Raw genomic sequence first — 15,273 nt, forward strand, 5'->3', positions numbered from 1 at the left:
TTGTTTATTTTTATTTAAAATTTCAGATGCTTAAAGAGTGCAGACTTCAGGTATGTACAAGAAATAAATACTTTATTCTTCAATACATCTGAATTACATATTACTGTATTTACTGCCCAAGCAATAATGTCTGATTCACACACAACCAACTTGTAATTGTGTAGCAGGATTTTTAAGGCATGTATTCCATTCTTCTAAGGGTTGCTAATTAGTGTACGTCTTAGGCTGTGTTCTTCTTTGTAGCAGGTGGCAATGAAATAATTTATTTTTGGATACCTGAGAGTGATTTCAAGTGCAAATAGTAAGAAAGAAACAAAGAGTAAGGGAGGAAGGAAAATGGTACAAACCTTCGTTTTTGTCTAAGGTAATAGTTTGGCAACTGCTAGGGCAATTTCTCCTGGAGGAAAATGTTCCAATTAATAGGGTTTCTAGATTTCAGAATTTTAATAATCAAGTTTTCATGTATAAAAAGAAATCAGTATGCTATTTATAGTACTTTAGCTCAGAAAAGCAAGTTATGTATGCATGTACATATATATAACAGCTCTTTACAATAAGGATTTGATTTAGCAAATGAGTTAGCAAATTACATATTTTGTATTAGACTGTACTGACATAAAATCTATTCTCTTTAAATAGAAAAGGTACTTTCCTGATAAATCATGCATCACTATGCTGCCCACAGTTAAGTACAGTTACTCAAGCCTTAAGTACATTGCACATTCTCTTATGAAGTCAACCAGGAAAATTGGGTGATAGTCAAGGGGAATTTTCACATCCGCTTATGATATTTGAAATGTTCCATAAAAACAATATTTTTACCAGAGTAAAATTTTTTTCAAGGAAACAGTAGCTGTGTTTCCAGTTAACAGTAATCCCTTTGCATAGTTGTGGCACTGTTTAAAATTTTTGTTCAGTGGAAACATATCCACAGGGTTTTGTGTTTCCTATATGTATTTTAATAAAATTAAGTACATGTATATAGATAAAATATATGCTATGTGTAACATTTTAGCTATATATCACTATAACATTAGGATTGGATTAGGAAGTTCAAACTTCAGCATAAAACTGTTTTGTTTTTAAAGCTGCTGAAAGAAAGACTGCAAGAAATACAGATAGGCCTAAAAATACACACATACCCTAAAATTCTGTATAAAAGATTTGTACCAATAGTTTCCATAAAACTACATTTTTATCTAGCCCTTCTACTTCTGGACATTAATTTGCTTCAGGACTTAATGATAGCGATGACTAATAGGCTTGTATTTTGAGTCTCCATTCATTGGACAAATACTGAGGGTCTGTTTGGTACCAGCCACTAATCCATGTGTCAGACCAAGAATAAGACAAAAAGCCCTATCCCCTGCCCTCACAGAGTTCACGCAGATTTGAAAGTGGTAAGGGCAACGGGGACAAGTAGGCTAAACATGAAGAGTGCTGGGGCTGCGATTGTAATTAGGGGGGTCAGGAAGCCTCCCTGAACTGATGTCTGAGTAAAACTGGAAGTGAGGAAGCAACCCTTGCCGATCAGTATCTGAGAGGAAGCTGGGGGAAGAGGAATCAGCGAAAGGGATGAGCACTAAGCCTGACTGGACCACAGCTGAAGCGCAATAGTCTAGAGGGGCCAAAACCGAGGAGAGCAGGAGAGAGGTAAGAGGTGGCGGTGCATCCTTGCCATGGAGATAAAGGCCTGCTCATAACGAAGAGGGTTGAGCACCCTGGTAAAAGCAAAGCCGTGTGACACAGAGATCACCAACTGGGAGGCTGAGGAGTGTGGGCTTGATTCCTGGTTCTGCCACTTACTACACAACCTTGGGCAAATTATCTGACTACCACTTCTGCATCCTCTTTTTCTCATTTCCAAAATGGGAATAATACCTCCTAGGTGTCTTAAGAGGATCAAATAAGGTAACTCTCAAGCCTCTGACACAATCGTATTTAATAGGTAGAAGTTATTGTTATCATAACTTAACCCAAAAGGGGGCAGGGAGGATGGAATAGTTCCCAGTTGGACCAATCTTGAAATGCTTTGGGTACCAGTATGTTGAAAAGTTAATGCTCAATATCCCATTTTAAAGAAGAAATTTTAGTGAGAATTTCTTGATTCAACTGTACATTTTTTCTCAAACTACCTATGAGCTAGTTTCTATCTCAGATTTATATGATGGTCATCTTTTCCCAATGCTAAGCAAAATTAAAGTTTCAAATCTTAGTTATTTTCTAATTTTAAAATGTTAATTTCAACTACTTGCCTACCTAAGTGATAGCAGAGAACCAAACGAGTGAACAAGAAGCAAACCAAATAGTGAAAAACAGAAACATCCGCCCATCTGCTGTTCAAAAACTTTTTTGTTGTTGTTAACGTGTGGAAAATTTTCTATATCTAAAATCATCCCCTATGTTTAGAGGTACACTTAAATAAACAAAATGAACCTGAGCTTACAGGGCAAAAGTACTCCTATGTTTTCAGTTCCCTGTTAAATTGCAACCATGAAAAAAAATGTGCATTTTGGGGTCCAAACCTTTTCTTATCCTAGACAACTTCCTCTCAGACTTGGTTCAGAAAAGAATAGGATGCTCTGCATTTATGAGCTCTAAGCTATCTTCACTTAGCTTTTCAGATTCTTTGTGGAATAAGATAAGATATAAACAAATAAATTGCCCAAACTGGCTTCGTGCCCTGCCAGGCTCAGAGGCACCTCCGCTAGCTGCTGCCCCCCACTTCCAGCACCTCTTCCATTTCACTACCTTAACTGGGCTTCAGATCCTGTTCTTAACTCTGACTTGCCTCTTTCATTCCCAAGCTAACCTGCAGAGATGCTTTTTCCAATCAGCCAGTACATTTAGCACATATTGTGTGCCACCAGATTCAGGCATAAGGGATGCTGTTCCTCTTTTCTGTATTAATCCTGCCTCCTTCCATCTCTCCCTTGGCTAGATTTCTAGAGCACCTCGATATCCCTTTCCCCGACTCCTGGGATGGGCTGGCCAGCACTTGCAGAGATGGGAGTGCAGTAAGCCCGCATCCACAGGGAGGAGCCAAGGCTCAGATCATGGTGGGCCAGGTTAAGATGAACAAGTCTCGAGTCAGAGAGACAAGAAGTCAGACCCTGGGAGCTAAGATCAGACAAAAGCAAATCACAGGAAAGAGGAGGAAATTAAACTTGAGCAGTTGTCTCCCACACTCGTCTTTGAAGCATTGGCTCAAATTGTGTTATTTATTATCTTGCTATGAAATGTGGTTTAATAAATATTTTACTGATAGCAGTACTATTTTTGAGATGTGGAAGCCATAATAAGGTTATATTTTCTGCTGGTAAAATTGTTCCTAGCTTCTATAATTTTATGTTGGAATTAAATACATCAGTAACTCATGGTTCCGAAGGGCATCATGGCTTTGAAATGTTTGGTCACCCTAACACGTTTGGAAAACCACTGTTGAGGAAAATAGTATAAAGGCAAAGAGCAAGCTAACTAAAAAAAGATTCCAACTCAATTCAGCAATGTTGTAAATGGTTACGACTTTAACTGTGTTATGTCTTTGAAGCTTTTATGTTAGCTTATTCTTTGTCAAATATATATATGTATGTGAAATATGTGTGTGTGTGTGTGCATGTTTGGTGAAGCATCATATATATTTCTAATTGCAGTTTGTAAGTCAGAATTAAGTTTATAAGTTACTGTGGTTTTGTATTATAGTCGCTTCCTCTCATTTTCTATAATTATATGGACAGAAAGGTAATATTGTTAGAAAATTACGCCCTATTCTGATGATGATGTATAACCTTTAATTCTCATTTTTATGGAGTAAATCATGACTAGAACAGGGTTATGGGTCCTATGAAAAGAACCTCAGTTCTTCATTTATTTTCTTGTTTGTTTTGTTTTTCAAAATCCAGGGGATGTCAATTTGTATTAAAAGTCTGTGTAAGCAGTGATCATTTTATAACATATAGAAATATTGAATCAGTATCTTGGACACACGGAACTAACATAGTGTTGTAGGTCAATTATGCTTCAAAAAAATACATCAAACAAACTAATAAAACAAAAGAAGGAAAAAAAAACCAGTCTAGTAAGTATGTCCACCAATTCCATAAGTAACTGGGAGTACTTTTATTCTTATGTCCAATTGTAAATACAGACTTTGACATAGAATAGGAAAAGAAAAAAGGGTGAACCTTCCTAAAGAATTTTACTGATCATTTTGTAGATCTAAGATTTATTGTTCTGTATTTTTAGGAAAAGTGTTACCTTGTTTACAAAATGTTTTTAAAATATTTATTTTATTTTAAATAGTATCCTTATTCAAATCCATGATCTTAACAAATTCTTTAAAGAATTAATGCAATGAGAAAAGAGGTAATAATCACCAGAGAATATATTCACATAAAATATTTGTCTTCAGTTTATACATTTTGTTCTAATAGAAATATTGATCAGATTTATGATTTAAGTATTTATGCCTCTTACTAAATATGTCTTTTTAACTCTGGCATTGTTCAGAATACTCTCAAAGTAATCATGATCTCTAAAAAAATAACTCTTTTATTATTTTTTTTGTAGGTGAGCTATAACTTGGCCTAAAATACATCAAGCTTGTGAATCCAGAGGACATTGCTTTGTCCTCAAGAATCTACAGCACCCAATCAAAATTTAGACATATTTAGCTATCAGACTAAGAGTTACCCTATTCCAAGTTCAGTTCATTCCCTGTAAACAGAAGAATATAACAATAATTATTGTTCCTGATTATTATAGATACAGAGATAACAGTCAAATTTTAATAACAGACACAGCACAGCACCCATCAATCAGAAGGGATTGATTGGAGGGAGGTCCCAGAGCCCCTCCCTGTTTTTCCATCCTATACTCCACACCCCCATCCATCCCTCCACCCCCACCCCCCTGGCATTACTCTTTCAGTTGCTAGATCTTGGGGAGCTCATGGGGTGGTAGTAGGGGGATTGGGAACCAGAGTGGCTGTTTAGTTTCCAGTATGGAATTATCTCAGCATTTTAATAACCAGTGTGGCTATACTGGTGTCCTAGCTGAATGTGAACAGTGGACACGTAGGTGTATACTCCAAAGTATGCCATGAAGAGTATTAATGATGTAGCGTTTCTTAAAAGAATGCTCCACTGTTACCTCCAGGAATGTCTTCTGTGCTGATAATGTTCCATTTTGCAAGTCTTGTTGCAGATGTATGGGCAGTAATAACGACCACAGACATGCCTCTTGGCAGACCACAAAAGTAAGACAGACCCCAAGTGCAGAGATGTTAAAATGTGAAAAAAGGTGCATCACAGAATCAATGAACTACACTTCAAGATATGTTTATTTCCTTTCTGCTTCCATCAATCCCCTGTCTTCCCCAACACCTTGAGCTTGCCAACTGTAGTTTTGTTGACCATTTCAGGATCAAACTACTGAGATTCACAGGAGATTACTTTATTTGCATTGTCTGTTTACATGGGGAGTTACGGGTTTGGATGGCCACAGGAAAAGAGCTGTTAGTGTGCACTGAAAGGATGTTTTATTAATTCTAACCTTTCCCAGCCCAAGTAACCTTGCTGTGTGTCACAGAGAATGCCCTCTCTGTAAGGAGCTGGACTTGCTGGGAAAGCTTTGGGGACTTCTTGGTGCTGGTAGAATTTGGGCATTCAATTAGGGTATTCTAATACTTGGAGATTTGGGGATATTACAAATTATATGTGATATTCTATATCCTGGAACAATTCATATTAGGAATATAAATATATATATATTAGGAATTCATATTAGGAATATAAATATATATTAAGGGAGAAAAGCAAGAATGCAAACAGTGCTTACTGGTTTAGGAAGAAAGCTTAGTAGCTTTACAATGGGTACATCAGCAATGTAAATAGAAAAGAGAAAGGCAGATTTACCTGATATAAACACACTGCTCTCCTCAAATCTCTCTCCACTAAGTAGCACCTATGAAAGGGCTTTGTAAACTGTTGAGCACTAGACAAATGTGTGTGCTGCCTCCACGGGGGGGAGGGATCACGAATCCTCATTTAATTCCCACCTGTGCCCAACTCTGAGCACTTTCTCTCAGCTTTCTCCTCATTTCTGATTTCAGAGAAAGGTTTAACAAGCAGGAATAGAAATAATAATGTGTTTGATAAGATGTAGGAGGTATTCAGAAATAATTGTGTTTATACTCCCTTCAACTTAACTCATATTCTTTTGTAGAATTTATTTAATCTCTAAATCCTCTTCCTTCTCTGGAACTAGTGCTCCAGAAATAAAACTTCTTTTTTGTTCTCTTAATTAAATTAATTCATCTCTTTTTTACACATTTATTTTTCTCTTCTCCCTTCAGAGGCTCTAACCCTTTCCTTGACTAAAATTTTTTGGGTTACAGAAGTCCTTCCCTTGTTGGCATTTTATTTTGAAGTGCTTATTTCAATTCAACAAATATTCGAACAGTAGTATTGCTGGAGGGTCTGTGTTAGATGCTGCAGGGGGTAAAATAAATAAATGGCACAGTCCCTGATAGCACCTGCCTTCAAAGGGCTTTGTTGCTAATAAGGGAAAATAAGAAAGCTGCACAAATAACTATAATGCAAGGTAGAGTACATCATACAGGTACAGGAAGAGATTACACTAAGGACTGGGGAGGATTTCCTCTCCAGAGAGTCCTGTGTTCCTTGTTGTTTGCTTGCTTCTGTCAGTCATTTCCAGTACACCTCAGAATTTTCTCTCTAAATGTTACGGAATTATTCTTTCCTGCATATCTGTTGGTTTTCTACTACATTTCCCCCTCTATCTCCTAAATTCATGCTTAGACTCTGCAAAGATGCTTTAGGTTGTTTTTTGTTGTTATTGTTTGTTTTGTTTTTTAAATCAAAACCAGCAGTGGTAAGAAACTGTAGCTTAACTATTGTTTTATATCTGCTTTGAATGGCCTTGACCTTATGAGTTGACATTCCTGCCTTTGATTTCCATGTCTCTTTACTTGGTATACAACCCTTCTCTGCCCCCACTCTTGACCCTGGCACATATCTGATGGCCTCAACAGCGGCTCCCCATTATATTTGTCCTTTACCCACTTGTTTCTGTCTTGATATCTCTGGAAATCCAGACAGTAAAATTCCTCAAATCACATAGTTTTCTCAATTTTACTCTGTTTTCCTTTTTCTCCTTCCAAAATCTCAAGTTGACCTTAGTCCAGGCTTCTCCAAGAATAAAATTCTTTTAATGTTTAGCCACACTTAGGGGGAAAAAAGTAATAAAGTCTTCATAATTCTTGGGAAATTGTGTTAGTGTAAAGAGATACTTCCCACGATGTTATACGTATATGGGGAATCTGAGAAAAAAACACATCCATACCTTTCTTGGTTGACTACCAAGTGGACAGTTTTTACCCTTTTTCTTCACTAGCAGAACCCAGATTTTGCTCAGGCTCCTCCTACTGGGCATATCCTTAAAAGGAAGCTGGAGTTGGATCTTGATCTCATTTCCCTTGACAAACCCAAGTTTAGATATGGACATGAGATGGAATACTGGCCAATCAGATGAAAGGGAACATCTTCTGGAGGGCTTCAGAAAGTTTTCTTTATGCAAAAATGAAGATGCTGTTTTCTTGCTTCTGGACTTTGTCACCTGCAAGGAATGCTAGAAAACGTGATTGCCACTTAGAATCCATGATAGGAGAATAACTGACGGGTTGGAGACCACAGAAAAGGGAGACGAACAACAATCTCAGCCCACAGTCCTTGTGTTAACCAACCCATGGCTCTTCTACAACCGGACTTCTTGGGTGAGATTATAAATGTTCTTATTGTATGCCACTATTACTTGGGTTTTCTGTTAATTGCAGTTAACTGCAGATTTTTGTTCATTACAAATATAAATTACTTCTGAAATACACATTTTTTTTTAAAAACCCAAAACGAAAGTCAAGATTATATTGTCCTATAGGACATTAAGGAGTATTGTATCTAACCTAGCAACCTTATTATTTCAGTAGTCTTTCTCCACTGCCTGTGAATCTCTTTCTCTGATTCTCCTGGAACCAACTTCACCATTTTGTTGATATCCTCATTAATGAGTTGAAGACATCTTTGACATGTCTTCATTCTATATTTTGAGTTACTATGTAACTTTTTGAAAATTGTACTTAAATAGTAACACTATGATTTAAATTTTTCTGCTGAATTTTAAAGTGGTTTTTCACTTCAATTTAATTCAACTCTTATTTACAGAATTCCTGTGTCTCTGGGGTAGGGGATGCAAAGGTGGAATATAGGCATGAGAGGAGAGACTAAGAAGCATTGTAAGGTGTTTACAGTGATTTCCAGGCTTGCTTAGTAACCACTGGGTGCCCCAAGAATTGCTCTGGACCATACAAAACAGCCTTCCAGGAGCTTGTGTTCATTATAAAGGCTTTCCAGGAGCCTGTGTTCATTCAAGCGTCTGATGATATAACTAGAAAATCTTATAGGTGGTTATCAGACACAACTGACATCCTAAGAAGAAAAACTGTTGAGGCACCAAATCTTGCTGGATACAACCTATTTATCAATAATCAGTTATTATACTGGTTTATTGAGGGCAACACTCTTTCATAGTTCCTATGGGAAACAAGGGGTTTGAAGTTTTTACTTTGAAATGAACAAATGGAAAGGACTAAAAAAACTTTAGTTTGAGGACTGCCCCTCAAAATTCTGGCTACTTCAGTCTCAACAAATGTCATTAATAGACCATACTGAAATCCATTTCAGCATCACGGAGACTGTTACTAATCTGGAACTTTTCTCCCTTGAGCTTTTACTCTTGGATTGAATAATAATTCTATGTATTTTCAGAGCACTTTGCTATTTACAAAGACGTCATGCATTCTTTCATTGGGTGTATTAACATCCCAGTAAGTGGCAGGTGAGGTTCAGAATCAGGATTTTGAATAGCTAGATCTTGGATTGCCACAACTAGGAAAGGTGAATTGCAGTGTTGGTTCTTTTCTGGAAACATTCTAACAGCTATGGGCAAGGTAAATTAAAAGCCCTCGGCGCGAGTCCTGTATCCCGGTTCCACCATCTCCTTGTTGCTTAGTCACTTTGTGACTTAAGTTTCTTTGCTCATTAAATAAGCTGACCAGTCGAAGCCCTGCCTTTCTAGGTATTAAATAAAATAATCAAGGGGATGGAGTTAGCACGGAGCTCAGCACAACCCAGCGCTGCTCAAAACACAGCAGTTAATCGATACTGGGTTGCGAGTCTCCCTTCCCGGAAGCCCCAAGATGTCCAGTGTGCCAGGGCGCCAGAGGGCAGCGGAGGAGGCCACCGAGTGGCTCACGCCTGTCGAGGGCACGCTCCTCCCCTCCACTCTCACTCCGCCCCCAGAGGGCCGGGGCGGGGACGCCGTTCCCCTGGAAACAAGACGCGGAGGCTCAAGGCCCGCCAGAGCCCTGGGGCGTTGCGCTCGCAGTGCGCGCAGACGCCGGCTGCCAAGTGGGAGCAGGTGTGGGAGTAGCGGCCGCGCTCCCGGTGATCGCTGGAGGAGGTGGGCGCCTCTCGGAGCGCGAGTGTGGAGGTGGCCTCGCCTACCCGGGGCTGGGCAGGGGCGCGCGCGTGGAGCCGGCCAGCCCCGCGTCCCCTCAGACGTGCTGGATGGCAGCCCAGGTGGCAGCCCGGGAGGCGGGAGGCTTCCGGGAAGTCCCGACCCTTCGCCTAACCCCGGGCGCCGGCCCGGAGGCGGCGGGCCTGGTGGAGTATGAAGAGGAGGACGAAGACGAGGAGGTGGCGGCGGCCAGGAGAGCGCGGAGTTTCGCCCAGGACGCACGGGTGCGCTTCGTCGGCGGCCGTCTGGAGCAGATGCTGGGGCTCCCGGAGGAGAAATGGAACCAGCATTTGGAGAGCGAGGACAAGCGGCAGGTCCTGGGGGAGTTTCTGGAGAGCCCCAGCCCCGCCTGCCTTGTGTTCAGCGTCGACGCCGTGGAGCGGCTCGCGGCGTCGCAACAGGTAAGGGGCGAGGGGCGAGGGAACCAGGTCACGCCTCCCGCCCAGCCTGGCGGACACCTGAGCGGGACAGGCCAGTTGTGCTTCCTTGGGTTCTCTCGGGGCACTTATTCGGGCGCTTTAAAAAACTTCAATCAAGTGCCTGCCGAGAGTCCGCAGAGTGCCCCACGTGCGCCCACTCTGCTGTTAAGCGGCTGTTGGTTAGTTTTCTAGAAGGTCAGCCTTTGCGCCTGCTCCATCCGGATAAAGCAGGAAAAGCAGCGCGTCCTTCAGCTGCCTGGGCGTGAGGCGCGAGGTAGGTTCTCTTTGCCAGACAACTTTCCTTTAAATCGCTCTTGTGTCACTCCGGAGCCAAATGTGGTGTTTGGCGGAGCCCAAACAACTTGTCATGGCTCAGTCTGCCTGTCAACCACACTTCATCCTAACGAATAATACTTAGGACTCCTTTTAAAAAAGAATTGCCTGGCAATCTGCGCTCAGGACAGTTCTCTCTCCCTCTCCCTCCCCCCTCCCTTTTTTTTTTTTTTTTTTTTCCTTTTACCTTTTTAAATCTAGACCTCTGGTACACTTGAAGGTTAACGTATCACCTACGATCACAGCATTTGTACTTAAAGAGTTTGCAAAGACTTTGGAGCAAGATTTAGAATCTTGAGATGCCTCACTGTCAATGTTGTAAAGTGATGCCATCATCACTAGATGTGGTCGTAATAATGGCGGGGAAATAGGATCCCAGAGAAGAAAGAGAGTAACTGCAGTTAGCCTTAGGGTTTTGTGAGTTCTGAATTGTTTTTGTTTTGCGACTCTCCTCATTTTAAAAGTTTGTCAGTGGAGTGGACAAGAACAGTTTAGTACTACTTAAGTTAAACAGTCATGATATCTGAAGAAATGACTTGATAGTTATGGAAATGTTAGAATATCTTGATTAAACACTGCTTTGAGTATAGAAATACAATTTAACCTCTTGGTCTTTATCTCGGTTTGGCTTACTTCTGAACAGGAAAATGTTATACAAAAGAATAACCTTTGCTAAGATGGAAACATTCTAATTTCTTCCTGTATTTGTTTAATATGAGACTTTATGGTATATGATGATCCTAATTGACATGCTTTTGCAAGGTGACTTTCCACACCAATAATACTGTGAAATTAACATTATAAAAGAACAAAGAAAATTGTATAAACTTTGCAGAAGAGCAGTGGAGCAATCTTATTTATAAAGGTAGGTAAGATGCCAGGTTTTATTTCTCATGCTAGCAATCTACTTACAAGTTAGATACAGCAAATCCTGCCTGTTAACATGGAAGCTACATTGTGGACTTAAAATAATTATGTTACTCCTGTTTCAGATTCCAAGAGATGCAAAACATAAACTTGTTTATATTGCCAAGAAGAGTACTGAAAACGTTGGAGTAAATGATTTCTCTCAAACAGTTTTATTTGGAGAGTTACCCGCCTCATCTCTTGGACATGTAACTGCTTTCCTAGACGAGGTACTGGTCTATCCTTAATATTTTAAACTTTCATTTATCTTTATGACACTTGGAATTATTCAGGACAACTGTGGCTATTAAAAAGAGAATTTAGAAGCCAGTCATCTCATTAGCCAGGTGGACGGAAAATGGTAGTATTTAGACTGTTCCTGAAATGAGCTGATATTGATGCTAACGTTCAACAGGTGGTAATTTGCAGGATCCTCCTTTTCCTCTCTCTTTCTAAACAATGGCAGGAAATTAAAAAGCAGCTTGAATTGAATAGGCTCCTGTACTTAGCTATAGGTATTAAACTTCATGTTCAGAGTAGAGACAAATTTACACTTTGGAAAAGGGGTATTCTCAGTTTTTCAGATTCCTGTTAGTTTCTAAGTGCACTCATGTTAGATAATGGGAAAGGGTAATGGAAATAATGTATTAGGAATGACTGCCTTAAAATTCCTCTTTCTCTCCCCTTAAGTCAGAGAAATGCTCTCTAAACCCATGTTACTGGCACTCTAATGTGCATTAGAACCACCCAGGGATTTTGTTAAAGGCAAACTGATAGATTAGGTTTGGAGTGGGGCTGAAATTCTACATTTCTAACCTGGTGCTGATGCTGTTTGTTCATGAACCAGCTTTGAGGAGCAACGTACCAAATGACTAGGTGTGGAAGAACCAGAGCAGTGGTTCTCAAACTTTGCTGAACATTTGGACCACCTGGGGAACTAACATGCCTCGGCCCAGGTCACACCTCTTACCAATTAAATCAGAATGTCTGGGGGGGGTGCGTGGTGGGAGCCAGGCTGCAGTAGTTGTTAAAGATCTCCAGGTGACTCTAATGCACCTCAAACTCTGGGAAACACTGGGTTAGCATCAGTAAACCAGATTTCAGTAGCCAAAGCAGTCTTGCCAAGGCCAATATTTAACATATGAATAATTGCCAACATACTTTTTATTAATGATTTGTCAATCTCCAGCTTTCACACCTCTTCTCCTTCCTGAGTCTCTTCTGCTGTCTTCTTGAAAGGAGGTGTTTTCTTGCGGTCTCTGGGCTAACTAAAGCTTCTGTCCCCCAACTTCAGTTCTACCTTGGTTTCCCTCCTCTTCTGTTGATTTCATGGCGATAACTAGGAAGAGAGTTTTCTATCTTCAGCACTTGAGACAGTTTTCGGTATGTAGCAGGTGTTCAAGAGATTTTTATTGAGCTGAATCTGATGAAAGGATTTCACATGGTATGTGAATGACCTCTGGGCATGTGAATCCAGGCTGCCATCAACTGGCCTTGGAAGGGCAAGGCAGCACTCTTCATTGGAATTCTTACTCTGTCGTCTGTGTACAGCGACAGAAGATACAAAACTCTTTCAGGTTCCTCTGAATTGACCTCAATACCAGGGTCTGCACAGCCCTCTGAAAAGTTTAAGTGAAAGAGAGTAAGCTGTCCCTGAGTACATCTATAGAAGGCACAGAACATTCAGAACCTTACGGGTTTAACAGGTTTGGAAGATTCTCATTTATTTAATTATGCTTGAGGATATGAGCATTGGGAGGAAAACAGTGAGGACATCACACTCAAGATGTCATTTGGGTTTCTTTATGGACAAGGCTTAAATTCAGAATGAAGGGGCCCTAAGGCAAGACTATAGATTTTTAGATAAAAAAATTTTCAAGGCTTGTCTTTGCTTAGTATCCACTGTGGCTCACATAATTGGCTAATTAACTGTGGCTTACGATGTTTGAAGGACTCCCAAACTTTTCTCTCCAGGCAAGATCTCTCTCCCAAATTCCAAAGAGCTCCATATGCCTTCCTGACATTCCACTTGGTGTGCAATAGACATTTCATACTTAACATTCCAAGTTGAGCTGATGTTCCCCACCCTGTGCTGTTTGGAATTATTCCCAGAATAATGGATGTGAACTCCATCCTTCCACATGCTCAAACCAGAAAAACCTCGTAGTCAGCCCCGACTCTTGGCTTTGTCTCACACTTTATATCCATTCTGTCAGGAAATCTTGCAAGTTCTGCCTTCAAACATACCCAGAATCAGTTCCCCTCTCCCCTCCATTGCTACCACCCTGGTCAAGCTCACCATTATCTCTGACCTGTGTTAATACATCAGCCTCTTAATTGGTTTCTCTGCTTCTGTATGACTCCCATCTAGAACCTATTCCCAACACAGCAGCTAGAGTGATCCTTGTTGAAACACGAGAAAGAACATGTCCCTTTCTGCTCAGACCCTGCACTGGTTCTCCTTTTACTCAAAGGGCCCAAGAGCTTATAGCAGCCTAGACTTGGCGTTGTTGCTCGCTGTGGATCAACAGTACCAGCATCAGCTGGAAACTTGTTAAAACTGTGGAATCTCAGGCCCCACCCCAGAGCCGCTAAATCAGGACCAAGAAGCACAGGTGATTCTTAGGATTGTTAAAGGATGAAAGCATGGGTTCGAATTCTCTGTGATCTGACCTCCCCATGACCTCTCAGCTCATCTCAATTGCTAACTCATGGCTTCCTTGCACTTCCTTAATTGTCTCAGGCATACTGGTGCCCCAGGGCCTTTGCTCTTGCTATTTCTTCATCTTCCCCAGAATCCACTCAGCCAACCCCTTCATGTCTTGCAAGTCTTTTTGCTCAGATATCTCTTCTCCGTGAAGCCACCCTCCAGGTGAGCAGGGATCTTTGAAGGGCAGTGACTTAGGGTCAGGCAAGTGAGACACCCACTTCAAGAACAAAACTTCCAGAGAGGTGGGGAGAAACAAAAACAACCCAGTAATCAAGAGGAGTAATAATTTAAGGCAGTATTACTATTACTATTTTGGCTGTGCCACGCAGCTTACGGAATCTTAGTTCCCCAACCAGGGATTGAACCCGGGCCCTCTGCAGTGAGAGCACAGAGTCCTAGCCACTGGACCCACCAGGGAATTCCCAAACGCAGTATTTTAAAAAATAAAAATTAATGCAAAAAAAAATCAACACTTGAGGTAAAAGTAGGATCACTAACAGTGCCAGGCCAAGTCATATTGGAGGCTGAGGCAAAAGGTCAGTAATACTCATCCTGTCTTTATTGAAAAATGTTGATATTTTATTCATCATTTTTGGATTAGCTTTTACTTTAAAAATATTTTAAAATATTATTCATCTCAATTATTGAGGTTCGTTGGGTTTGTTTTTTTTTTTTTTGGTGCCCTCTTATGCTCCAAAGTGAGTGCCTTACTTACCTTATAGTAGTCCCAGCTCTTAATCTTTGTTTTGCTCACTGATGAGTCCCAAACACACAAGACTCTGCCTGACACATAGTAGGATCTAAGTAAGTACTTGTTAAACGAATGAAGGTTAAATAAGTGCTAAAGATAGCCTGTTCTTATAAGAGACAAAACACTGAAGCTGCAAGATACTCCTTTAGAGAAAAAGCATTTGGTGTACGATCTCTGCTATCTCCATTTGAATTTTTTGGACATTTATATGAAAAGGACACTTTGTGGGAAATTGTATGCTAAATAAGCCCTTAGTTGTCATTTGTTCATTTAATCAAAACTTAATGAGTATCTGCTTGGTGCCAGTGACTGAACACACCTGGCAATTAGGACGTTTCTGCCATCGGAAAGCAGGCAGTGTGAGCTAACAGTGATATGATGCGGTGGATGTAGTGGTTTTAGCAGGATGCTGTGGCGCCTACACGGTTGGCAGCGAAGGTGGGGAGTCTCAAATAGGATGATTATAGGTCTTGGTTTGCTTGGGGGCGGTTCCGGTTTCCTCCTGTTACAGATCAGTTAACATCTGCTAATTTTTATTGCTTGTTTTTACTCTCTAAAGC

General features: G+C 40.6%; 1 protein-coding gene across 1 annotated transcript in view; it reads left to right on the plus strand.

Annotated features, from left to right (window-relative positions):
• Window positions 1-9,562: 9,562 nt before the first annotated feature.
• The window catches only part of DNAH11 (dynein axonemal heavy chain 11), a 333,679-nt gene continuing 327,968 nt past the window's right edge, over window positions 9,563-15,273 (plus strand). The window contains exons 1-2 of the mRNA XM_059933975.1: window positions 9,563-9,995; window positions 11,339-11,482. Of these exons, the coding sequence (XP_059789958.1) occupies window positions 9,645-9,995; window positions 11,339-11,482 (495 nt within the window). The 5' untranslated portion in view covers window positions 9,563-9,644. The remainder of the gene's footprint in view (window positions 9,996-11,338; window positions 11,483-15,273) is intronic.

This window comes from Balaenoptera ricei, chromosome 9 (genome assembly GCF_028023285.1).
Source record: "Balaenoptera ricei isolate mBalRic1 chromosome 9, mBalRic1.hap2, whole genome shotgun sequence".
Taxonomy (NCBI): domain Eukaryota; kingdom Metazoa; phylum Chordata; class Mammalia; order Artiodactyla; family Balaenopteridae; genus Balaenoptera; species Balaenoptera ricei.